The sequence below is a fragment of the Monodelphis domestica genome, chromosome 2 (assembly GCF_027887165.1).
Source record: "Monodelphis domestica isolate mMonDom1 chromosome 2, mMonDom1.pri, whole genome shotgun sequence".
Lineage (NCBI taxonomy): Eukaryota > Metazoa > Chordata > Mammalia > Didelphimorphia > Didelphidae > Monodelphis > Monodelphis domestica.
The window spans coordinates 305,338,355-305,365,845 of NC_077228.1; the positions used below are offsets into that span (position 1 = coordinate 305,338,355).

Below are 27,491 nucleotides of genomic sequence, written 5' to 3' on the forward strand. Positions count from 1 at the left end.
ATGATAGCAGAACAAAATATTTAATTATAAGAAATTATATTTAATCTAATTATAAGAAATTTAATTATATAATACATTTAATTATAAGAAAATAATTTAAAAGAAAATAATTATATCCTACTCCAATGCATGGTAAAATTGTGAGATTTTCTTGACTACTGTCTAAAACGCTAGAGTGTAATAATCACAAACAATAAATCAAGATATATTGTAAGGGAATATAGTGTGTGGAGGGGTTGAAGGTGAATCCTTCACCTCCTGTCTTCTCACTCTCCTCCTCTTCCCTTTCCCCCTCAGCATAACTAATCAGAATCACATCTTGCTATGTTGAGACATTTGGAAAGCCAGAGATGCAGAGTTGTAGTTGGTGTTCCTTCTCCACAGCCCCCAGATCACTTCTGCTTAGAAAATGTCAGGATCTGATGAACTTCTTTCTTCTGGTATCACCAAGGGACCTTTTACCATGAACAGTTCAACTCCAACAGCTAATGGAAATGACAAGCAAGAAATGTGAAGGAGATAGATCTCCCTGCTCTCCTTCTTCGAAATGACTTTACTGAACCAGAGGTCTAATCATTAGGTCTACCATTTGGCAAGGTAACCAATCCCTTGATGTTGAAAGGAATAAGCCAGGCATTCTTAGAAATGGCTTCTGAGGAAACTGTTACTAAATTCCAGTTACTCCTCACCTCCAAAGTCAGCCTTTTTTTTTTATTCAGTATTCTCATCACAGAGACCTAAAGCTTGACAATCTACCTAATCAAGCTTGATCTCAAACTGTATAGCAAGCAGTGAATGGTGTCCAGTCTGAAAGTCTGGCTCTTACTGCAGCCCCAGACAATGAAGGTAGAGTTCTTCCTGGGGAAAGTCCTCTTCTTCATGATTGTGGAAAAGCTCTTTTACCCTGTCACTCTTGAAGTACTTTATCAGATTTTTTCCAAGTTTGGAATAGTCTTGAGGATCATCACATTTACAAAGAACAATCAATTTCAGGCCTTGTTTCAGTGTGCTGACCCAATGAATGCACATTATGCCAAAATGGCCCTGGATGGCCAGTATATCTATAGTACATGCTGCACTCTGCTTATTGACCTCTGCAAGTTAACCAGCCTCAATGTGAAGTATGATAATGACAAAGGCAGAGATTTCACTCACCTTGACATTCCTTCTGGTGATGGTCAACCATTCCTTGATCCTACTATGGCTTCTGCTTTTGGTGATCCTGATATAATTTCTTTACTGTTTGCAGGGGCAGCTGGATTTGCCCCAGCCATTGGATTTCCTCAAGCTACAGGTCTTTCAGTTCCAGCTATTCCTAGAGCTCTTGGTCCCTTAACTATTACAACTTCTGCTGTCATTGAATGGATAGCAATTCCTGGGGTTCCTGGTGGACCCAGAAATTCTGTTCTGCTTATCAGCCACCTCAGTCCTGATGCTATCACACCACATGGACTTTTTATCCTTTATGGGGTGTATGGTGATGAATAGCATGTGAAGATTATGTTTAATAAGAAAGAAAATGTCTTGGTTCAGATGGCAGACACAGATCAAGCTCAACTAGCCATGAACTACTTGAGTGGACAGGGACTTTATGAAAAGATGTGTCAATGTGGAATCTAAAAGCCTCCAAACTTGTAGCCTAGTAACATTCCATGACCCCTTGTTTACTTAGCTTGAAAGGGAAAGCCTCAAGTTTGACCTGGTCACTTGAGAGTTTCTCCCTGAGGGAAAGTCCAACTTCAGAGTCTCAGACTAATAATAGACCTTAAAGTAGTTTAAGTAGGGATGGTTAATCCCATCAGATATTAAGTATCTCTTTTGTCCCTATAGTTTCTCCCTTTAGGCTAAAGTCCTTTACCAAGTGCTGGATCTTCTCCTTTTGTGTCCATTGTAAATGCCCTCACTGTTATTCCTGTCTAGAACTCCTCATTTTCCTTTGTTACCATTGTAAAGCCACTCACCTATCTCTTCATCCTGGGTCCCTGTGTTCCCCATGAAAGGTATTTAAACTTCCCTACTTTAATAGATCTTTGGAATTGTTGGTCTAGTGTGATTGGCTCTCCCAGGGGGCAGTGACCAGAGCAACCAGATTTTTCAATACTCAGAACTCTGTGCAAAGCTGTATAGAGGTCTAATTTCGTACTGAACCCCTTTCCTTCATTAGAGTGGTTTTCCTGTTTTTCTGACTATTTAATAGTCCTGTATTTTTTCCCAGTTAACAAGTATTTTGTGTGACTCTTATCAAAACATGTTAGTCCAGCTTCCTTGTGAGGGCCAAGAAGACCAAGGTTTGTCTAAGGATTTTAGCAATAGTCCTTTACATCATTTTATGAAGCCTTGTAAAATTTAAATTATATCTCTACTAATAAAAATATTCTATTTTATGAATTTTATTAAGGATTATTAGAAATCAAGGAATAGAGAAGATACAAAATAAAAACCCACATGCCCATGGCTGATTAGCCCATTCAAAATCCCCACTCTTAGCTTACTTGCTACACTTGCTACATCATTGCAATGGCAGAGAAGACACGTGGAAGGCGTTACTGACAGTTAAATACCAATTGTGATCTCGCCTACGTGGGGACATAGGTGAGATTATAGGGAATTCTGAGAAATACCAAGGACTTCTAGGGATTGAAGTCGAGGGTTCAAAATCTCCATTTTTTACAATTCTCTCTGAGGCCCGAGGAAGACTAGTCTCTCTGGTGGGTCTTGTAAACATACCAGCTAGGAAATTACAATAAATTGAGGATAAGAGGAAAGGAGAACAAAACCAATAATTGCTAGGTGCATTGATAAAAAGTCAGTTAGGGGTCAGTCCCCTTTGGCATAAGAGCATACATACAAAACAAATGCATTCAACCCCACACAGCTGAAATCACCACATCCCAAAGTTCACTCTGGATCTTCTGGTGCAGCATGTTGTCTGTGGAGGCATCTTCATGGTGTCTTCTCCAAACAGTTCTCTTTCTGGATTTGGAGATGTAGCATGTTTCTTAACCTAAAATTCTTCTCAAAAGGAATTTAAACTTTTCAATTTAAAAGAATAATAATATTTTACATTCCCCCCTTCCCTGAAGAGGGAGATTGAAAAACACAGGGATCATTTAGGGATGCATGGCTGATTTATGAGGCATATGAATCAGTTGGCAAGAGAAAGAAAAAAAACATCAAAAAAATCCAAATAAAAAAGATAATTTCTGGATGAAATATAGACTATCAAAGTCTTATGTGTAAAAATTCTAAGTAAAGGAAAAACAAATCTATAACAGGTCCTTGAATCAGGGCCCAATTAAAATGATTTAAGCAATGTTGCATTTACCCAATAAGTAGCCAGGACTACAGAAAGTTTGCCACACTATGAAAGACAGAAAAGGGACTAGATTATAGGAGCCAGGTAGGAACCAAATTTTGAGATACTTGGTAGAATGTGGAACAAGGAAGACCTGCCTTTTAACACATGTTAAACAGCCACAACCTCAAACCCCAAACATGTTCAAGTCCTCTTTTCATGGCTCAAAATTTTCATCAACCCTATCAGGATTGGTTGGTCTCTTTGACCTTGTGCTTGATTGGCACTATGCAGTTTAGCTTTGTGCTTCTTTGGCACTGTGCAATGGTTCTTTCTGTATTCTCTTGTCCTGGAGTCAGACAGAATCATTAAGCAAAGTCACATAAATTTTTTTAAACAATTAATGGCATCATTTTTATAGTCTCAAGCTTTGGGGCATGTGTTGACATTATAGCAAATATATTTTAAACTTATATTACAGCAAAATCATCTTAATACTGGTGACATATGCTTCAAATATAAAAAGGAGAGAAAAAATAAAAAAAAACTTAAATAGTATATTGCACATGCAAGCAAAATATAATAATAAAAGCGTTTTTAAATTCAAAAATATAGCTTATAATCACTGACACACTGTGTCAGCTAAGGAAATGTAGAATACAAGGTTTCTCACCAAAAATGAGATCCATTTCCTCTTCATACCTGGCCATCACCCACTATGAGTACAAACAAATGAATTTCACAAAGTAACAGTTTTTTATAAAGAATAGTAGTACAACAGGTAATGTAAATTCAAAAAGTATCAAAGTCCCCAAAATTCACAATAGCCCAGTTAATTACAATAGCAAACAAAACCACTATCATATTTAATGTAAGTTGTTGTATGACATAAAAAAGAAAATGGATACTTGTCACAAGTTTTTACAGATATAGCAAATCTTTCAACCTTGGCAAACATATTTTTAAACAAAGTAAAATGTATTTGGGTCTAGAACATCATCAAGAAATCTAGATTGTTCTGCTGGAAGTAAAGGGAGCCATCCAGAGGTACCATGCCCTGGGATTAACTTCCCAGCTCCTTTGGTGTGAGACTGTGATGTCCCATTCATTCACATTTTTATAAATGTGGGGATTATAATTTTATTTCACTTCAGCTACTAAAATGGACCTTACCTCCTGTTAGAGGTAGGCAAAATGATCAGTTGTTGAAAAAAATCTAAAATCATGTCTAAAGACCCCTTAAAATCAATTCGAAATATTTAGCTCATTACATTTTCTAAAGGTTGTTATACAATTGTAACCAGTTTTGATGAAGCCTATCCATTCTCTAGGTGACAATTTACAAAGTCAAAATAGAAAAAAGGCTGTTTTTTTTTTAATATGGGCTTATTCAATAATATTTGTTTAGTATGTTATAGGGGAAAAGCAACAGAATATAACAGTAGTTAAAATCCAGTACATTAAAATGATTCAGTATAACACAATAGTATTGAATACATTAATATAATAACTTAAAACCAACAAAATTAAATCTTAAACAAAACAATCAGCAAAATGCAATAAAATACAGAGATTTTTATAAAATATTGGAGTCTGAAAAGTCTTAAAAATTTAGCCTCCAGTCTCTTTAAAGTTCTTTTTTTTTTTAATCCATTGAGATTCCTTTTGTCAGTACTGTGGGATTTCCCAAAGTGGAGAACATGGATTTTAGAAATCTCAAATTGGGCAGGTCCAAATGGCAAAGAGTTGAAGGGAGATGAATTTCTCCCCTGAATCTCAGGTAAAATAAATAAAAGGATCAGTGCACTCATGAATGGTAGAAGCTGTTTGAAATAGGCAATGCACAGCTCTCTCATAGAATACACTATATTAGTAATCAACTTCCTGTTTGGAAAAGTCTCTTTCTTCTTACCCCCCCCCCCCTTCCAGGTCCCCTGCCATGTGGAGGTGTAAACCTTAAAATTTCTTAGACTTATAAATGTTGGAAATTTCACCATTGGGAAATTTCATACTTGGAAAATTTCTTACTGATAGTCTATTGGAATGTGAACCCCATTGGCATGGGAGGTTCCTTCTCCTCCCTACTTAAGATTACTTTAGGTCAGAAACCTTTTGCTAAACAATGGAAAGGGCTCTGACCTATGCTTAAGCATAGAACAGGAATTTCTTTGAGTCATGATTGATTTTAGAATTGATACAATAGATATACTTGGAATGACAGAACCAGGTCTTGGAAAATACAATTTCCACCCTACTCAGTCCTAACAGGATTTAGGAAGGGCTGCCGCAAAGGATCAAGATTTAATTATTTGAGAATATGACCTTCAACAGACATGTGCAAAGCCACAGACCTCTGGGCGGTCCTGGGTTAAGCTAGAGCCACCATTGGCACAGGGAAGACATGGACAGTGATTGGTAGATGTGAGAACTGAGGGGAGGGAACTTGGATGGTTTCCTTAAAGATAGAGGGGTCTGAGGACTGAGGAGGTTGTTGGAGAGTTTTGGCTCTGAGTGGTTGGAGAGGTGCTCTGAGAGGCTTGCTCTGAAGGAAGCTGGAGGTGGGGGCCCCTGAGACTGTTTCTCCATTTTGGTCACGTGAGTAATAGGGACTGATCTCCTTTCTTTGCCTCAGCTATCTAAGGGCTTGGGCCTTTTGGCCCAGCCTAAGCAGAGTGGGTATTTAAGCCCTATTCCCTTCTCTCCACCCCACCCCCTCTCTCTCTAATACCTTTCTTCCTCCTGTTTGTAATTAAAACTCCATAAAAGGTTGACTGCTGACTTGAGTTTTCATTTAGGAATTACATAGCTGAATTCCTTGGCGACCTTAAATTAATATATATCAGTCTTTTAAAGTGATTTCCTTGTCACAGAGGCTAATTGTTGCCTAAGGAAAGAACACTCCAATTTTTACCAGTCGGTTTGTGATTCTGAAGACACAGGGGCAGCTACCACCAGTCTGGGTCCTGGGGCTGGGCCTGGGGCGATCTGGGTCAGGAAACTGGAGATCAGCTGGGGCTGGGGTTGGGATAGGGCTGGAGAGTGATCTAGGTCAAGCAGGTTCAGAGCAGATGACTGGAGGCAAGAGTGGATGGCTGGAGTGCAGAAGCAGGCAGCAGGAGCGAGCTGAATCAGAAGCTTTGCGAGAGTAGGTGAAAAGCCTTGGCTGGAGAAGAAATGTGACTTAAAAAAATTATCTAGGCTATTAAAAAAAATTGAGAAGTTCTCTTCCAATCTTGTGGTTGCCATAAACTGTAAAATTTAAATTACATCTCTACTAATAAAAATATTCTATTTTATGAGGTTTATTAAGGATTATTAGAAATCAAGGAATAGAGAAGATACAAAATAAAAACCCACATGCCCATGACTGATTAGCCCATTCAAAATCCCCACGCTTAGCTTACTTGCTACACTTGCTACATCATTGCAATGGCAGAGAAGACACGTGGAAGGCATTACTGCCAGTTAAATACCAATTGTGATCTTGCCTCTTTCGTGGGTACTCAGGTGAAATTATATAGAAAATACCAAGGACTTCTGGGGATTGAAGTCTAGGGTTCAAAATCTCTATTTTTACAGCCTTGATCCAAGAACTTCCAAAATATCTATTCACCATCTACTAAATTGCACCTTTCAAACATTCCACCTTCAGTTATGGTGGAATCTATTTACAGAAGCTGGTTATACAGCTAAAGCCTTCAAATGCTTCCAGAAAATCTCAAAATGGCACTCATCCAATTGGGATGAGTGGAGGAAACAATTCAGATACTTATTGAGTTCATAATCATGACCTTGGAGAAAAACCACTTCAGAACCTCCTTCTTAAAATCAATGACTTAACTTTTCTGTGAACTTTCCTTTTAAGACTGGACCACAATTTCAGTAAAACCTTCAGATAGAGACTGAAGTAGTTTAAGTTCTGCCTCTTTAACAAAATAATGAATTAAACTATTGCTGAGTTTGAAAAAAAGAAATATTGTAAATACATAATTTACTATCACCATTCATCAGTGAGACATGGATTGAGAATCATAATCCAAGGCACAAATTATGATGATTTCAATTACAAATCTATCCACCAACTCACATGTTGACCAGGTTCTATCAATGTGGAGAAGATTGCAGATGGAAAGTGTGAAGATGAGATTAACTCTCCCCTCCCCACTTTTAGATTTAATCACCAGAAGTGTATATACCCCACTTTATGCTTGAGTGGGGGGAGGTCTATAACCCATGTGTGCTAAAAGTGAGTGACAAATCAGAACCGACTGCCCCTGGGTAGTCCTAAGAAAATTCCAAGACTGTGATTGGTACATGTAAAGTGGAGGAAAGCACAGGAACTGACACAAAGAAGCATCTTTAAAAGCAGTTGTAACTTCCTGTGAGAGGAGTTCTTCTGAGTTCAGGGTTTGAGTTTCAGTTGGAGTTCAAGTTGGAGGCTGGTGAAGGATTTGCTTCATCGACCTGCGACTCTGGTATTGGTGAGGCAGCTCTTGGACTTTCCCTTAGGACTGCCATGTGGGTGAGTGAAAAGGGTGACTCCTGTTCCTGGCTTTCTGGAGGGACTAGCCTCCAGAGAGGCCCTATCTTGGAAGAGCTTTTGTGGCTGGAGCCCTTGCTTTATTCATCACCCTCCACTGAAGGCTGAGGGCCCTCTGTTTGAAGATTAATTAGTCCTCCCTGGGTTGAGCCAGGGACCAGAACAAAATATTTACGAGTGTTAGGTTAGATATCTTACCCTATCCATCCTCATTTCATATTTCCCTTACTTTCACTCTCCTTTTGTAAATAAACTACCATAAAAAGTCATTCTGACTTGAGTAATTAATTTCGGTTACCATATTTCTCATAAATTTAGTCCAACCTTTAATTTTTAACCTTTACAAGAGGTAGAATGATGATAAGAAAGTGGATAAAATAGTGATTTCACATTCAACAAATCAATGAACACTTTTTAAGTGCCTACTATGTACTAGGTATTTTGCCAAGCACTGGAGATACAAAAATAAAATGAAGGAAGCTAGGGAAGGCAATAGGCAGTGATGAGTAGGAAGAACATACTAGGAATGAGAGATAGAAAAAAATGCCCAGAGGTAAGAAATGGAGTGTCTTGTTTGTAGATTTAGCAAGGATTCTAGTCTCAATGAATTGAGGGGTATTTATTTGGGAGTAAGAAGACTAGTAATGTAGGAGGGGGATACATTATGAAGGGCTCTGAATGGCAAGCAGAGAATTTTGTATTTGTATTTGATCCTGGACACAATAAGAATCCACTGGAGTTCACTGAGTAGAGTGATGGCATAGTCAGATGAAGGAAAATAAAGAAAATCATTGGAGCATCTGAATGGAAAAATGGATGAGGATGGGAAGAGACTTGAGACAGATTGACTCACTAGTAAATTATTGCAATATTCCAAGCATGAGATGGTAGAGATTTGCACCAGAGCAGTTGGATGAAAGGTAGACACCAAAGGTAGATGAACAGCCATGTAAAGTTCTTGGCAAGCCTTTACATCAAAGATGCTCTATGAACACCCCATATATATGTGTGTGTGTGTGTGTGTGTGTGTGTGTGTGTGTGTGTGTGTGTGTGTATGTATATATATATATATATCACTAAGTAGTATAGCATTTATATGTTAGAACAAGGTTAGTCAAGTCTAAATGTAAATGTTTTTAATATATGTCTGTATAGGTATGCATGCACACAATTATGTCTATGTATATGCTATACCTATCTTATGTGTGTACATATGCCTATATATGAAAAATGGGGCCCACTGAAGTAATGATGGGACATATCAAAATGGAGATGAGAGGACAAGGAAAGAGACTGCATCTGACATTTCCCTCACACAGATATCTCTTGGTTCAGGATGCCCTGTATCAATGCAGGTTTGACACCTGTGATGCCACTGAGAGCCTTAGAGAGCTGCCTACATCACAAGGTTGAGCGAACTGTTTCACAGCCAGCATTTATGAGAGGTGAGAGTTGGGTCTTGGTCTTTCTAGCTGACTCTCAATCTGCTAAATCATACTGTTTCTCTCTGTAAAAATACATCAACTGATAAGCAACTTGAAAAAGAGGAATTCATGGTGAATCAACCACAGACAGGGAAATCTGTGGTGGGAAGAGAAAAGCTCTAATTTAAGGAACAAACTACAAGATATATACAGGCAAACTTGTAATCTCTGGATTGTGCACATATGTAGAGACAGCTATTTAACTTGGTGAAGACATGGTGATGGAAACAAAATATTGAGAGAGAAGTCTTCCCAAAGGCTTTTAAAAAATCTATAACTAGGACTTTTTTGGTTTCCTCTCAGACCCCAGATAAGAAAATAAAAATGTGTCAAAAACAATGAGACAAAAGTTTCAGGGTGATTATGGTCCTATTTAGAGATAAATTCTGAGACAATGAACCAAAACGATTCTACCCACTGACATCTGACTTTCTGTCCCCATGGTCCTTGGTAGATCTTGATGATAAGTACAAACCTTCCATTAAATCCCTTAAGACATGATCATTCTTTCTTCAGATTTTTATATCCCTTGGCTTATAGCTTTCTTCTATCCTTAGCATATTCTATTTTATTATGAAACTTTTAACAATGTCTACCTCCTTCTTCAAATTCAGTTGTAAATAAGGACTATTCTTTGTTCATCTTACTGCCACCCCAAAATTCTCAGGCTCTAGAACATTTAGGAGGCAAACAATGAATGCTTTTCAGTTTAAATTGAATCTATTCATGCCAGGGTTGGCCAGGGCCTTCATCATCAATCACTTCTAGTCTTTCTTTCCTAATGAGTCCAATATCACATGACTGAAATAAAAAATCATGGTCATTTTCTCCAAGAGTGACACCAATTGAAAAGGACAACCAAATACTTCTTACCCATCAAATGAATGAGAGATATGGAGCTAATAACTGGCCAGACATTTTGGTGCCCCAAGAAGATAGAAATGAGAAATGATTAGAATTGGAAAGTTACTGCAGTAATCATTTAATCCAAACCTTTCATTTTAGAGTTCAGAAAGTTTATATCCAAAGAAAGGCTAAGTCCATTGTTCAAGGTCACAGAATGCCTTCGTGTACTCTTTCTACCTTTTTCTCAAATTGATTAATTCCACAGCTGATTTTATTTTGATCACCAATTATAGCTCACAGCACTGTTCAGATTTGATTTTGAAACCACTCTATCTTATAGGAAAAATGAGATAAGTTTCTTTTTGTTCTGCCTATTCTTCATCCTGTTCAAAGTGTTCCTCTACCTTGGGGGTTTCAAAGAGTTGCCAAGAGATAGAGAAATTATACTTACAGGGACAGTTATGACTTTTGCAGACTTGGATATCACAGGGTATTTAATGTCTGACTAATACTCCGAAATTCACATTGCATTTGCCAGAAGGATGTTGCCTTGGAAGGCAGATTCCAGAAGTCTCAGTTAATGAGAAATCACTGTGTGAGATTCCATGGTCCAAGACCAGAAGAAAGGTGGAGGGATAGGACCACACAGTTATTCAAAACCACTTCAGAGGAAAACTTTTGTACTTCCCTTTAAATAAGAAAATGTTCAAGTCACAGAAATCTATTTGTTGCTGTTATTTGTTTAAGTCTTCAAGGAAGTCTATTTTCCAATATTTCATTTCTATCACTATTTTCAGCAAGGCAAAGCTACTACAAATATGCATTCTACAAATATGCACAACCCATACATAGGAAGCTTGTCTATTAATGTTTTGTAGTTTAGCCTTTAATGTATTACTTTTCTCTTCCCATATTATCAGTCACTTCTACCACTGAGAGCCCACCTAGAGTAGCAGAGACACCTAGCCTCAATGCCAAGAGAATTTGGGTTCAAGTCTTGCCTCTTCTGCATATTGTTTGTGTGAGCTTATTGAGGCAAGGCACCAAACCTCTCACAACTCTTAAGTCAGAGATGGCAAATATGTGGCCAGAGGATAGGGCTAAACCAGATTACTATGAAATTGTTAAATAGTTAACAAAATAAAGATACAACAAAACACAGAAAAACATCACATTTTAAAACTATGTCAACATATAGCCAAGAAGGATTTTTATGTACAGATTAGGGGTCCCTGTTTCTATTTCAGTTTTATACCATTGTTCTAAGCAAATCCAATTTTTTGAAGCTACAAGCTTTACAAATGGCAGAACCTGAATTGATAGACAAGGAGAGTCCTATGGAAGTTCCTTACACCAGTGAAATCACAGAGTCAGTGCCTATTCCTCTTTATACCACAGCTTTCCATCTGTAATTCATTCACTATTATGTCTTAAAGTATGACCCTAGAAAATGGGGATACCATTCTATAACAAGATACTGCTAAGAGTAACCAAATCTTTTAATGTGGTGAATAAAAAGGTTAGAAGATGCTTGAGGTGATCCTGAAGGGTATTCAAAGCAGCTTTTCCAGCAATTAAAAATAAGTACAATAGTAAATGTAATTTAATATAGATAATATATAATTAAAAGCTAGTTTTTTTATTGTTATTATTCCTTTTTATTTTTTAATGTAGAGAGAAAGGGAGTCTTAACTAATAAGTAGATACTCAGTTATTAACATTATAATATTATTAATGCATTAACATGATTTTACATATGAATACAATTGTATTAACACACAGTGGATAGTTGAATTTGGAGTCAAAAAGATCACCTTTCAAATGTCACTTTTGATATTGTATATTTATGTGGCAAACCACTTAATGGTCTGAGTTTCAGTTTTCTCAACTATAAAATAGAGAATATAACTGTAGATTCTATATCACAGGGTTTTCAGGAGACTCAAATAGATAGAGAAAGCCCATTGGAACACTTAAAGCTATCTGTGATTGTCAGTCATCATTTTTCTATCTTATTCTCAGGAGTTACATTGGTTGTAGAGATAGTTGAACTGGCTATGAGTCACCAATATAGTAGAAAACAAATGGATTTAATGGAATGTCTTGGATTTGAATCTTGCCTCCATCATTTACTGATAGGGTAACATTGGACAAATCACTATGTATACCTTGGGTTTTTTTCATTTGCCCAATGAAGGAGTTGCACTAGAAGAGCTTTAACATCCCTTCTAGTTCTGAATCTCTGATCCCATGATCCTACTCATGCTCAGTTCACTTCAGATCCTGCCCAACTGTATTTTCAGAATCGTTAAAAGAATTCTATGTCAAAGAAGCCTTCCATTTCCTAAAGTTAGAAACTTGAAATTTTCTTAACTCCTTCATCATCCCTTTTATAAAAGCTAGTTTTTAATAGCTCACATATATTTTTTCTACCAGCACTTTAAAATGAATATTTTTCTATTCATATTGTCTATTGAAGGCATTAAGGATCAGACCCTATCTTCCCTTTTCTTTAAGGGGGAAAAAAGGCAAAGCACAAGAACAGTGTTGGGTTTGGGACTTAATATTGTCTTCCCTTTTAGGGCACTAAAAATCAAAATCAGAATCTGGAAAAAAATCACTTGAGATGAAAAAATGTGAAAGAAAAGCAATTATCATTTTTTTAAATCTATAGAATTGAAATTTGAGGAACTTTTCCTAGCTTTCCCATATTCCTTGACCAAATGCATAGAAAAATCATGAAATGACCTCCTTTTATCCCCTATTAAGATGTACTATATCACCTACATTGCCAGAGGACTATCCTAGACACTAAAAGCCTTATTCCAACTCTTAGACTAAAGATCTCTTAAAAACTAAGAGATCCCAATTTCTATTGACATTTGAATGAATACCATCTTTCCCAGGTTGGTCAAATAAAGTATTATGTTCTGATGTTGTAACAGGAGCTAAGGATCTGAGAAGTTACATTTCCCTCAAGCTAGACACTTCTGCTTCTTATAGTTAATTAAAGGAAAGATCAGCAAACAATAAAAGACAACCTGCTTTGTCAAACCTAGGAACTAATGAAGCATCTAAGAGGCTGTTTCATTAACCATGATTAAAGTGTTTACTTTAACTCCTGTTTTAGAGGGAATGAACTAGTAATTAAGCTATCTCACTATATTCAGTCATTCGAAAAAAATGAAGCAGTAATTATACACACATAGTAAGTAAGAACAGAAACAGTGTGACATTTAAGCCATAAGGGCTTTGGCTTTTTGCTGCCATCTGCTGGGAACACAGTAAAAGAATGTTTTCTAGTTGAGTTGAAGGCCATGCCATTGGTCTGCTGGTGGTGGAACATTTAACCTTTGAGAAAAGCCCATAGGAAAAAATGTTTTGAGAACCAATGGCAACCTTTAGTTTTCTAAATATCCATTCATGTGGATGGCCCATCTAGGCAAAAGTATTATTTTGGAATTTGTCCCGTTATCTTGGATGAAATGTATTATTACATTTGATTATAAAAGCCTAGTTCTCAGACCCAGTTTTTCAGTGTTCTACACAGAGGAAGAAAGGGGACCCAAACTCTGAATTCTTCTAAAAACAACACAAGTTTCCTGTCTTGTGTTCTCTGTTAAAAATTGGTGTAAGATTAAGAGCTTCACTCTTGATCTGGGTAAACTGCAAAGAATTGGTTATGCTCACTATTCATTATAATCAACATTCATTTAAATAAAATGTCTAATGAGTTTTAAATACTTTTTAATCATTTCTGCTACAGAACTATGATGCTTCAAGATCCACAAAGCTATTCTGACATAATAAAAATTATTTGTAATTATAAGATTGATTCCTAAGTGAGATTTATTTGAGAGAAAGAGTTGGTCACAATAATTCTTACTGTCTCAATTCTTAACATGGATTTTAGCCAATATTCTCTAGGAAAATACCTAATGCCATAAATATCCTGCTTTATTATCTTCAAATCCATTTTTAACAGCCTTGGAGAAGAAAGTAATATATTCACTCTAGGTCTTTCCAGATACGATTAGATATACTCCATATATCATTTGGTACATCAATTCCATCACCTCTATTTCATGCAAAATGTAGTGTTCTTTATCTACTCTGTAATCTTGGATTATCATTGTCTTGATCTGAGGTCTTAAGTCTTGAAAACTCACCATTTCCACTTGATTGTGAATATTTCTTATAAGGAATTGGTATGGTCTTGATGCGGAAAGAAAAAAAATACCTTAAGTAATGAAAAAATAATTTAAAATATATTCCTTCTCCCATTATGCTCCCAGAAGAGTAGCACTGTGAATTGTGGAATCCCAAATGGGTACATTTATCTCAGTCATGCAAAGAAATAGTAAACTTGCAGCTACAACTCCAATTCCAGTGGTCAACCTGGCTTTAGGTACCTGGAATAGAAGACATTCCAGGACACATACATGCACACATAAACACACACACATACACACACAAATAAATTATGAATTTAGGGAATTGTTGGAGTTAATTTTACCAGCACAGAAAAAAGGAAAGTGATATATGATAGGCAAAGTATGGCTTACAGCAGTAGTGTTAAACTCAAATAGAAATAGATTCCTGTGAACCACATATGGACTTAGAAAACCACAAATTATGATCTATTTTATATTATATTTTTAAACATTTCCCAGTTACATTTTAATCTGGGACCACACTCTGGAGTTTTGTTATACTTATTTCCCAGAGGTTGAGTTTTACACCTCTGATTTATATGGCCCTCAATAAATATCTAAATACTCCGACTCAAGCAAGAGCTAACAAGGAATCAGTGTGGCAAAGCCGAATAAACCCTGTCCTTTTAGTTGGAGAACCTGCATTCAAATCCTAGCTCTCTTCTCAACTATATATGGGACCCTGAGCAAGCCCTTTACCTCTCTCTCTAGGACTAATTTCTTTATCTCCAAGATGGAGGGGTTTGAACTAGGTCATCTCCGAAGCCCCTTCCAGCTCTAGATCCATAATCCTATAATCCTAACACTTAGATGAATATAATAAGGCAACATATGGACAAAATTCAAGAGTCTCAATGGCCATGATGAACTCTTATTCAGAGAGTCTAGAAAAATATATCAGATTATATTCATCCTTTATTCATTGGTTAGAAGAAAGTTATTTTGGAAGCAGGGATTTGTACTAGGTAGCCAATAAATAGACATGAATGCCTGAAAGATGGAAAATGTTAACAGTTCCATTGAACAGCTAAGTGAATGTAACGAATGAAAAATGTATAAAGAATGACTTCCACTATCATCATCAGAATCTGTACAAAATTTTATTTGACCTTGAATGTCAAGCACAGTACAAAAGTTATAGCATGACAACTGAAAAACCAGACATCTGAAAGTCACTTCTTTGCAAAAGCTTTTCCATACAGTACAATGACTGTGCAATATTAATTTAACCATCTGCCTGAATTGGTCAAAGTGCAGTGGGATTTGTGCAACTGCTCTCCTTTCAACTGAAGCCTTTTTTTTTTTCCTGTTAGGGCTACATACAAAAAAATTAACATACATTAACATACAGATGTAGTGAATAAAATGGAAAATGAAGGCGTACAACAAACATTGAAGTTGGGCAGAAAGCATGGGGAATGAAGGCCTCAGCATTTGTGGGTTTGGAATCCCAATTTTTGTTTGAACACACAGGAGAATGATGATAAAACTGACTTTTTCCTACAACATGCTCTATTTTTTAGTATCATCTGTCTAAGATCATTTCTTTTCTAGTTGACTTTAAATTAATCAATGTGGTCATTAATTATGTAATCTATGAAGGAAATTATATGCACTTAAAGGAAATTACATGTAATTTTCAATAACCAAACGCATTTCCCCCTTGGCTAATGAACAAGCATGAAATATGAAGTATACGTAACCATGAGATTCACACAAACATGAAACTGAAATCAGATGATTTACTGCATGGAGACTGGATGTGAAACATTTCACAGTGATGGGCATCGGATCAACTAATACTGTACTGCTACAAGGCAATGGTGGTAGCAAATTTTTTTTCAATTTTAATTCAAATTAATGGACTCACAAGAAACCTGACCATTTAGTTAATGCTGCTAATGTAAAGGTTTCATCTTGAGAAGCCTTTAAGACTAAGAAGCAGCTTGATCTTTTCATTGTTCTCATTACAAAACCGAGGTACTTCAGTTCTTTTTCAAGGGATTATTGCTGGTAATCTTCCTGAGACTTGAAAGACCATAAAAGAAAAGCACCATGCCTAGTCTGCTGATAAAGGCATCACAAATTAATAGTTTGGCCCTTTTCTAAATGGATCCCTTCCAACAATCACACTGAAACATAAAGATGGATCACAGATTCCAGGAGGTCCTGTTGGTCCTTGTATTCCAGGATTTCCAGGGTCTCCATCTTTGCCAGGTAGCCCTGGTTCTCCAGGATGACCTTCTTTGCTAATTCCAGGAGGACCCTCAGGACCTACAACAAAATATTATTAATACAAGAAACAGACAACCTTCTGATTATACTCATATCTCACATTCACTAGATCAATATAATTTCTTAAAAAATAATATGCTTTTCCAAATAACTAAGCTAAAATGTTGATGTAATTAAAAACTCCCTTCCTGAAAATTTAATTATCCTCCAATTACTCAGGGACTGACAATTCTATTTGTGACATGTTCTTGCTCTTTAGTATGCAAGAGAGTGCAAAGAGTATTGGATTTAGAACCAGAGGACCTGTGTTTAAATCCTAGTAATGCCTCATGTGTGACTTATTGATCTGTGTGACATTCACATTTCTGAGCCTTTTTTTCCTTATAATGAAAACTAAATGATTTCTAAAGATTCTTTTTAAGCTTAAATCCATGATTTTGTGAGTCTTTGGGGCATTTCATAATAAAGCAGTAAAGGCAGGATCCATGTACAAAAAGAAAGTATACAAAGATTTTTTTTCCTCCTTATTTACAGTTCTTGTACATCTAAAATGTGTAATTTCTATTATGTGTTTTTATTGTTTTACACATACACATTTGTTGGCAAAACGCAATATTTATTGAATTAATGCCCAATTGTTTCTTTCTGGCTTTAATCAAACTGCTATATTCAACTCAAATGTGGATTAATTAAACCATAAAACTTAGGGATTTAGAACTAAAGTTTCAGTTAGAAGGTGTCTCAGAGGTCATCATCTAAATCCATCCATGTCTAAAAAAGAATCCCTTTTCTACAAACATCCTTGAGAAAAGTGGTCATCCAGCCTTTACTAGAACACTTTCAGCAATCAGGAATTCACACCTCCTAAGAGGGCCTTTTCTTCTCTAGAGAAGTCAAGACCTACATTGGCCTAACCCCAAGGAAACTACTCTACATACTAAGTGGCAGAATTATCTAGGTGCTAAGAAAGAGATTATTTTGAAAGACATGTGGGAAATTTTCAGGTGATAAGAAGTCAACTGTATTCCTATCTTAAAGGTATTAAATGGCATAAAATGAGGTAGCATTCATAAAGTATTTTCCAAACCTTAAAGTACTATGGAAATATTGGCTATTGTAGTGGGTGAAAGATGAAATGACTGAGGAAAGAAGGGCTCAAGTTTTTGAGCATATCAGTTTATTAAGCAATGAATGCCAATTGCCCAACAAATTGGGAGCACACCGCTTCAGCTTAGGGCTGGATCCCAAAATTAGGGGGAAACAGAATTTTATACATTAAAAGTAATTCATCAAAAAAAGAATAACTAAAAGAAAAGAATTAACCAGGATACAAAATTCAGTAATCCAATTACTAATTGAAAGAAAGATTCGGGGCTTTCCAAGGTAGAAGGAGGAAAGAGTGATTTTTGGTAGAAGTGGGAGGGGGAAGAGTAGGATTCAAGGGTATTCCTATTCTCAGAATTGAGAGACAGCGTTAAATTATAAAATAATAAATGTCTTATGCCATCTAGTTCCCAATGGATGATTTACAGAAAGACATAAGATGGAAAAAAATGCAAGTGGCAGCACATGATGGAGTCAGTGTTCATAAGATAAGAGTCTGATTGGTTCTCTTGATTCCCCCCACCAAAATAAGTTAATTTTGTAAGATATTTTCACTTTCTTATCACTGTTAATATTAATTATCATTAATTAATTCATAAATATTAAATACTTACTTGGTTTATGTCAACCCTTACCTGGAGGGCCTGGGGGACCTTGTTCTCCTGGATGCCCAAAGCCTTCGTTACCCTTTGCCCCATTTCTTCCTGGTTGTCCTACAAAACATTAAGCTGTTATCTTTCTTGAAAAATCACTCAAGTTCTGGGTTTTTTGAAGGTTTGGGGTTTAGAAAGATATTACAAATGTTAGAAGGGAAAAAAAAAACTTTTTTATATGAAGTCTTGTAGTCTATCATTCTTGTTCATTCAACTTAATTTGTAATAAACAATGAAGGCAATTTTTTTGCAATTACTCATTTGAGAACTAGATTCTGAAATAAATCAAAGACTAGCATGACATACAGAATCAGACATAAAGACACCGACTTGAGGTCTTATGTTGTGTTTTTTTTAACTTAAAGGTTTTCTCTTATTACTTCAGTAAAAAAAAGGATCAACAATTTCTGAATGATTTGAGATGGTAAGAGATGAAAGTTAAATAGCTTCAATCAACCTGATAAATTTATTGACTCCTGAAAAGCAAAGAGAATATTACAAATAACTTAAAAGGGTGGCCAATTGAGAAACAATAAAGTCAAAATCTTTTTTGTAAAGATTAACTGTGTGGAAATCACTATGAAAGACAGAAAAATAACATGGATGTTAAAACTTTTCAATCATTCTTAAAAATCTTAATCAAAAGTAAAAGAAATAATTTTCCATTTTCCATCTTGTGATTTCAAATACCTGTTAACTTTCACTTCTCTGAATCATTTCAACAAGAGAGAGAGGAAAAAAAAACCCAACTACTTTGATGTTCTCTAAGGTTTTTCAGTCAGGTTTGAAAATTTATAAAATTTATAAAATTTATAAAAATAATAGAAGTAAGATATACATTTTTCCAGAGACCTCTACAAATGAGATTTTTCAGGGAAAGGATATTATTATTCATTTAATAAAATAAAGAGATGCAGAATGATAGTAAATAGAAACTTTGCCTCAAAGATTTTGTTTTAGGTCAGGTATTAGTCATTCCCCTGATGCATACAGACTTTGTTGTCCCAGGTAAGCCCACTAACTTCTTTGTACTCTAGACACTTCTCTAAAGTCAGAAATTGCAGAGAAAATGCCAACCTGAATTTACACTCTCTTCATTTGTAATTCTCAGAATGATGAATTCCTATCCATATATATATATATATATATATATATATATAGGAAAGCAAATGAAGTACCTTTTATTCCTCGAGCACCTGGGTGTCCAGGAGTTCCCATTAGTCCAGGAACACCATCTCTTCCTGGCAATCCAGGAAATCCTCTTGGGCCTTCTGGTCCCATTGGACCAGGTGGCCCAGGAAGGCCAGGGGAACCGTTTTGGGACTGACAGTGGTCACAGTTTTGCAGTCTTCCACTATGAAGTAAGACTGGTAACTGGGCTAAAAAATAAATTAGAAATAACATAATGATTATTAGAAGTTAATATGTTCTTTGTTTAGTTGAATTATATTTTATTTACATTTTAATTGTTTTGTAAATTTTCAGGTTTATTCTTATTTAATATAGATGTATTTTTACATGCTTTTCTTATTAAATTTTGATTTCCAGATTCTTTTCTTCCTGCCTAATCCTCTCCCACCTACAGAGAAGAAAAATTATATCAAATATACATGTAAAATCAGGCAAAATATATTTCTCTAGTAGCTATATCATAAAAGTAAAAGCAAGAGACAGAGACACACTCAGAGAATTATATTTAGGTTTGCACTGAGTTCATCAGTTCTCTTTCTGAAGGTGATTTTTTTTTTCCATCATGGGTCTCTTGGAATTGCCTTGGCTTATCTTCTTAATTATAGTAGCCGAATCTTTTATGATTACCATTATCACAACATTGTTGTTAATATGCATGATGATCCCCAAGTTCTTCTCACTCACTTTATATCAGTTCATATAAGCATTTCCATGTTTATATTTTTCCCAGAATCATTCCCCTTTGTCATGTCTAATAGCAAAATAGTATTTGATAACAATAATAAGCTACAACTTCAGTTATTTTCCACTTGATGAGCATCTACTCAAGTCCCAAACCTTTGCCACAACAAAAAAAAGTTATTATAAATATTTTATACATACAGGTCTTTTTCCTTTTTCTTTGATCTTGTTGGGATACAAACCAAGTAGTGGTATTGCTGGGTAAAAGGGGTATGAACAGTTCTTTAGTCCTTTGGGCATAGTTCCCAATTGTTCTTCAAAATGGTTGGACCATTTCTCTACTTAACCAACAATTCATTAATATGCCTACTGTCACTCATTCATTTGTCATTTTTGATAGTTGTGAAGGGGGAACCTCAGAGTTATTTTCATTTGACTTTCCTTAATCAAATGTGATTTAGAATATTTTCCTCATATAATTACAGATAGTTCATTTCTTTTGAAAACTGCCTGTTCATATTTTTTACCATTTAACAATTGGGTAATGCCTTTTATTTGTATAAATTTAACTCTGTTTCCTATACATTTGGGAAATGGGGTTGTTTTCAAAGAAACTTACTATGAATTTTTTATATTACTTCATTGTCTTTGGTACCTTTTAGAAAATGTAGCTTCTTACCTGTTTTAATTAAGTCTATTTTTGTTTTTTCTTGCCTGAGATGATTCTATCCCTGACTTTTTTACTTCAGCTTATATATATATATATATATGTTCTTCCCTTTTGGGTATGAAATTAGGCATTGCCCACTATTCCCTCCTAGTTCCCCTCCATTATAAAAACCCTTTTTTTGTGCACTTCTTAAGTGAGAAAAAATTTCCCTTTTCTACTGCTGCCTACCCCTTTTTCCCAATGCATCCCTCTTTCTCACCCTAACTTTTTGCTGAGGTCATACCAATATAATCAACTCCTTTCTATTTTAGCTGTCTATGTAAACTCCTAGCATCCCTACTACTAATAATAAAGTTCTTAGGAATTACAACTTATCATCTACCCGTATATGAATGTAAATAGCTGGATTTTATTGCATAGCTTCTAATTATTCTCTCATGTTTATCTTTTTAAATTTCTTTTGAGTTTTTTGTTTGGATGTCAAATTTTATTTTCAGCTCAAGTCTTTTCATGAGGAATGATTGGAAGTTCTCCATTTCATTTAATATCTGTTTTCTCCCCCAAGAATTATCAGTTTGCTGAGTAGGTTATTCTTAGTTGTAATCCTATCACCTTTGCCTTCTAGAATATGTAACAAGTAAATTAGTTTCTCTGCTAAAAGTATTATATTTGTATGAGGTTTATAAAGATTAAGAAATAAAAAATACAAGATAAGAAAGCACATGACTAGGCACAGAGTCCATTCACAACCACTTACTCTACATCTTGCCTGCTAGGTAGAGAGCGTGTAAGTCTAGAAGCGGAAGCAAAGTGCAAGTAGGCGGTACAGTCAGTTTAAATTCCCATTTTGTTCTCAGCCCAGGTGAGCATTCAGGTGAGATTTTAGGGAATTCTGGGAACTACCAAGGACTTCTGGGAATTGAAGTCTGGTGTTCAAATCTCCATTTTTACAAATATCATATTCCAAGCCTTCTATTTCTTTGGTGAAAAAACTGAAAAATCATGATTATTTTCTTCAGTGAATTCTTCTTTTTTTAAAACTTGGTTAATTCTACTTCTTTAGGAGTTCTTCAGTGAATTTTGTTTACCTCCTTTTTCTATTCAGCCTATCCTGATTTTAAAGAACTTCTTTTCTTTAGTTAATTTTACAGCTATTTTACCATTAGATTAATTTTTTTAATGTGTTATATTCTTCAGTATTCTTGTGTATGCCTCTTGTAGCAAGCAGTTAATTTTCTTTCATAATTTTCTTGCATCACTCTCTTTTTCTTTACCCAAGTTTTCCTCTACCACTCTTATTTCTTTAACTCTTCCAGAAATTCTTGCTGGACTTGGGTAAAATTAGCACATTTCTTTGAGGCTTTTCTTATAGCTGTTTTCACATTTTTTTCCCCTAAGTTTATATCTTGGTCTTCCCTGATATGGTAGTAGCTTGTTTAGAGTTAAATTATTTTTTATATTATTTCTTCATTTTTCCAGTATATATTTTTTTCATTTTGAACTTCATGTTAAAGTTGGCCCCTGCTCACTTGAGGGGGGCCCTCTGCCAAGCTTCAGGTATTTTGCTAGTAATGTTTTCAGAGCTATTCTTTGGGATCTACAATTTATTTGTGCTTCAAAGGTGATGGGTATTATAATGGGAGAGAGGTGGTCACTGCTCTCCTGTGAGCTCTGTTCTTTACCCAGGAAGGACTGTTACTGCCCTGAAGCTACAAGCACTGGGGCTCCTCTTGGCCCTGGAACTATAACCAGGCCCCCTGCTCTCCTGCAGGGACAATCACAAGCACTTTGAGCACCTGCTGCACTCAGTGCCAGCAAAGTGTTCCCTGAAATCTATTTCTGACCAATTATCTGACCCCCTCACTGTCTCTGGGCTAAAAACTCCTGAAGCTGCTGGTGCTGCTGCTGCTGTTGTGGCTACCTCACAGGCCCACCACTGATGTTCACGCTCTGGGACGGCTCCGGCCACAGTATTACAGACCTCTCCTATGGACTTTCTAAGTTGTCCTAGCAAGAAAAATGTCTCCCTCTGACTTTTTGTAGGCTCAGTTACTCCAAAATTTCATTTGATGCATTATTTCAAAATTGTTTGGTGGGAAATATTGAGAGAATTCAGAAGGGTTCAAACTTGGACTCTACCATTTTGGCTTTTCCCTACTTGTGGACAAGTTTATTTATTTTTATTATTATTATTATTTGTTTTTTGGCAAAAATGACTACATTCCTATGCCTCTAGGAATACTGAGTTTTATAAGGAGTAAGAGAATACTCTCTTTCATATTTGGACTTACCTCTCAAAACATCTGTGCAAACTTGCCGTATGAACTGTTCTGAAAATTCTCTCCCCTGCATCAGATATATAGGTATTATTGTATGTATGAAAATTACTTAAAAACAATAAAGAAAATGTAAAGAAATAGACTAAAAATAAGACATACAGGCTTGCCATCTAATCCAGGAGGTCCTCGAGGGCCTGTTTCTCCATGCTGTCCTCTTGGACCAATGGGTCCAATTAAGCCATCCATCCCTGATTCTCCTTTAGGCCCACTGGCACCTCTACTGCCAGGGTCTCCCTTTTCACCCTTCTAAATCCAAAGAGAACAAAACAGAAATTTTAACTTGAATATTGCATAAGATCTGACTAAACATGACAATACCAAAAATTTCATAATTTGCATAAAAGAAAATTGAGTAGGCTAAATCTGGAAAACACTAACAGTGATCTGCAAGGAAATTTAATTCAAGTTTTTTTTTTCCAATTTATATCAGACACCAGCTTCCCTGAAGGCAGGAACCAAGGAGACTAACTTCTATATCTTACTTGCTACCCAAAACAGTTATTTTCCTATATTTGTCACAACTAAATGCCTATTAGATTGAATTAAATGAAATTATCTCTTTTATACTGTTAATTGAATTTTGGTAACCTGGGTTTTTATATCTATCATGGAGGAAATAAAAATCAATCAGGTATTTCCATTTCTAATTAGAATTTTTTTATTTAACTCAAAACATAAAAAATTGGCCAAATAGTTAAAAAATAGTTCTTAGACATTATCTGTCAAATGAATTTAAATATATATTATCCCTTTCTAACATTTATAAATTGATAATAACTTTCTTTGTATATTTACTTTGAAGAATTTAATTTAAATATATAATGGATAATACTATTGAGATAGTAAATGTACAATATAGAACATTTTAAATTGTGATTTTCCTTTTTGCAAAGCCAATTATTTACAAGGACTTACTGAAATGTCTATATATCTCATTGTCAGTTGTTTCTAATCATTAATGTATATAGATAAGGGAAATCTATCATTTCTGCTAAAAAAAGCAAATCAAAAATATCCCATACCACATGATTATCTTGATACATATAAATAATAAACAAAAAAACCTTCAATTAAGTATAGCATTTATTTTCATGTAAGGAAACTTTCAAGATATAGGCTAAAAGGGCCTTTTTAATACCATAGAAGTATATGTCTAAAACCAAAACCAAATATCTTATAAAATAGAGGTATAAAGGTCTAATGAGCATTTCCCACTAAATGCAGGAATATGGCAAGAATGCTATGTTTTCCCACTATTATTTGGTATAGTTCTAGAAATGCTTGTAATAGTGATAAGACAAAAGAAAGAAATTAAGAGAATAAAGAAAAGTAAAGAGAAGACCAAACCATTCCTATCTGCTAATTGGTAAATTGGCAAAAATGACAAAAAGATAGGAATAGTTAATGGTAAAGGGGTTGTCAAAAGATAGGATCCCTAATCAATTATGGTTGATATCTGAATCAATACAACCATTTGGGAAAGCAATTTGAAATTATGAAAATAATTTAACAAACTATCTATATCCTTTGACCCAGATATTCCATTATTGACTTACATCCCAAGGAAGTCACTAATAAAAGGAAAGACCTCATACATACTAAAATATTTATAGCAGCACTTTCTTGTAATAGCAACATATTGTTTACAATTGGGTTTTGATTTGTAAGTGACTAAACAATTCATAGTACATGAAAAGCTATATAACTGTTATTTATAAGAAATGACTATGTGATGAATACAGATGTTTATAAAGGTCTATGAGACAAGACATTAATGTACATAATAACTGCAACAATGAATGGGAAGAGTCACACACATGCACAAAATACAAACAATTAAAAGTGAATATTAGAAAATTATAATAAACAAATACATCTCAGAAGAGAAGACTCTTTCATCCCTACTCTACTCCAAAAGTGGGAAGTCTACATGTACTGTATGTTGCACATATTTTCAGACTTTTTCAATGTATTGATTAGTTAGGCTGATTTGTTTTGTTCTTGTTGTTGTTGTTGTACTTTTTTCATCTCTTCTATCATTAAAAATTACTATATATCATATAGGCTGGCTTTACAGGTGGGAGAGTAGGTAGAATATTTGGGGAAATTGCAGTGATGTAAAAAAGCAAGAAATCAAAAAAAAATTAAAGCAACCTCAAGGAGAAGACCTCCTCACATATTACGAAGCAGAGTAAGGCTATTATCATGACCTATATGATTGTCCAGTACTCCCCCCTGAATTTTATCTGCAGTCATCCTTCATATTGTAACTGTGAGAAACAGTAACTAATTTATTGCTTATGCCAGTGACTTTTGCCTTAAAGAAGAAGAACCAAAAGTCCTCACTGAAAAATGGACAAAAAAGAATAAACCAGATCACCATCTGGAAGTGGAATCTGACCAAGGTATTTCAGAGCATCTTAGAAGTAACTACTGTTAAAAAATAACATTCATTCAAGATTATTAAAGATTAGTTTTGATGGAAATTATGGTTTTAAAGCACATACCTCTCCTTTTGCTCCATGTTGGCCTGGAATTCCCTTTAGAGGTAAATAAAGGGGAGGAACATTATAAAATGAAAACATTGATTTATATTTTCCATTTATTTAATGTATGATCACTGATGTTAATTTATTTTTCCATAGCTCCCAAATTTATTGGAAACTATAATTAATACTCTAAAATGTACATGAAGAGAGACAAGATAAAATGAAATGTTTCTGAAGTTCTTTACAAATATTAAAGCACTATGTAAAAATGACTGTTATTTAAACCAAAATGTTGCACACAGTACAATAGTTACCTAAATAACATTTCTGATAATTTCTCCCCTTATTTTTTAAACTCTTCCCTTCATGTAAGAATAAATAATATGTATTGGTTCTAAGGCAGAAGATAGATAAGAGATAGTAAGTGATTTGCCCATGATCACACAGCTAAGGAAATGTTTGAGGCCAAATTTGAACCCAGGACTTCTCATGTCTAGGTCTGTCTTTCAATCCACTGAGCCATCTAGCTCTACCCCTTATATCTCCTATTCTTAACAATATTCAGTGGCTTTCTATTGCCTTGTATTCCTTGTGTTTATATGGATAGATCTTTCTTTCCTATTCCTCTGAATCTGAGATATCTGAGATATTGAAAAAAGGAATGAAGAGGAAGGAACCCAAAATGCAAAGTAATGGGAATGGTATTAGCTGTCATATTGAAAACTTGCCAGGCACACAACATATTACTTGGTACCACATGAGAATGAATGAATAAAACAAGCCCCCACTATGTGCCACTATGCTAAATGATTTTACAAATATTATTTCATTTTATCTTTTCAGTTACACTGGAAGGTAGTCATCATTATGAGTATTTTCCACATGAGGAAACTGAGGCAGACAGAGGTGAAATGATCTGCCCAGGGTCACATAATTAGTAATATATGAGGACGCATTTGAGTCACCTAGTTTCTATCTCTTTCTCTGTCTCTGTCTCTCTGCCTTTGTCTCTGTCTCTCTGCCTCTGTCTGTCTCTCTTCTTCTCCTTCTCCCTCTACCTTTCTCTCTCTCTTTCTCTCTCTCTCATGATTTTTTAAAATAAAAGTATTCTAAACTATGATGCACTGTTTCCTTTTGAGTAGCAAAATATTAGAGAAGAATATGATTCTTTGTGTGAAAGGAGACACAAACTTTGTGTGTTTGGAGATTTTTCAGTTCTATAAAGAATTTTTCGAGATTTTTCATGGTTGGAGGGGCAACTAGGTAGTATAGTGGACAGAGAACCAGGCCTGCAGTTAGAAGGACTTGGGATACAATACTACCTCAGACACTTCTTAGTTGTGTAACTCTGGGTAAGTCAATGAACTCCAATTGCCTGTTCCTTAACACTCTACTTTATCTTAGAATATTTAAAATCAATTTGAAGACAAAAGGTAAAGATTTTTTTAAAAGAGTAGATGGTTGGAACAAAAAAGATTGGTGACAAATGTATTAAATACTGGAAATGAATTCTTTTCTACACTGAAAACAAAAGACCGAGTCTAAGGCAGAGGTGGGCAAGGTAAGTATTTCCTATCTAGAACAACTTCCAAAACTATATGAAGCTGTAGCCTCAGCCCATTCATTACTCATGGGGGAGGTTCTACCTTATTACCTTCTACTAATGGGGATCACAATCCTTATGTCATTCTACAGGGCAAAATACAAAAAGCTTGACATTTATGGCTCTCCATAATGTCCCTCAAAACTT

At 35.3% G+C, this 27,491-nt stretch overlaps 1 protein-coding gene and 1 pseudogene across 1 annotated transcript in view; one reads left to right on the forward strand and one right to left on the reverse strand.

Moving 5' to 3' along the window:
* The first annotated feature begins 409 nt into the window (after nucleotides 1–409).
* LOC100616691 (polypyrimidine tract-binding protein 3-like) lies at nucleotides 410–7,135 on the forward strand (annotated as a pseudogene).
* Nucleotides 7,136–15,460: 8,325 nt separating this feature from the next.
* The window catches only part of COL21A1 (collagen type XXI alpha 1 chain), a 272,179-nt gene continuing 260,148 nt past the window's right edge, over nucleotides 15,461–27,491 (reverse strand). The window contains exons 25-30 of the mRNA XM_001371647.4: nucleotides 25,760–25,792; nucleotides 23,352–23,498; nucleotides 23,205–23,259; nucleotides 19,550–19,750; nucleotides 18,354–18,431; nucleotides 15,461–16,653 (exon numbers count right to left, since the gene is read on the reverse strand). Coding sequence (XP_001371684.2) covers nucleotides 16,466–16,653; nucleotides 18,354–18,431; nucleotides 19,550–19,750; nucleotides 23,205–23,259; nucleotides 23,352–23,498; nucleotides 25,760–25,792 — 702 coding nt within the window. The 3' untranslated portion in view covers nucleotides 15,461–16,465. The remainder of the gene's footprint in view (nucleotides 16,654–18,353; nucleotides 18,432–19,549; nucleotides 19,751–23,204; nucleotides 23,260–23,351; nucleotides 23,499–25,759; nucleotides 25,793–27,491) is intronic.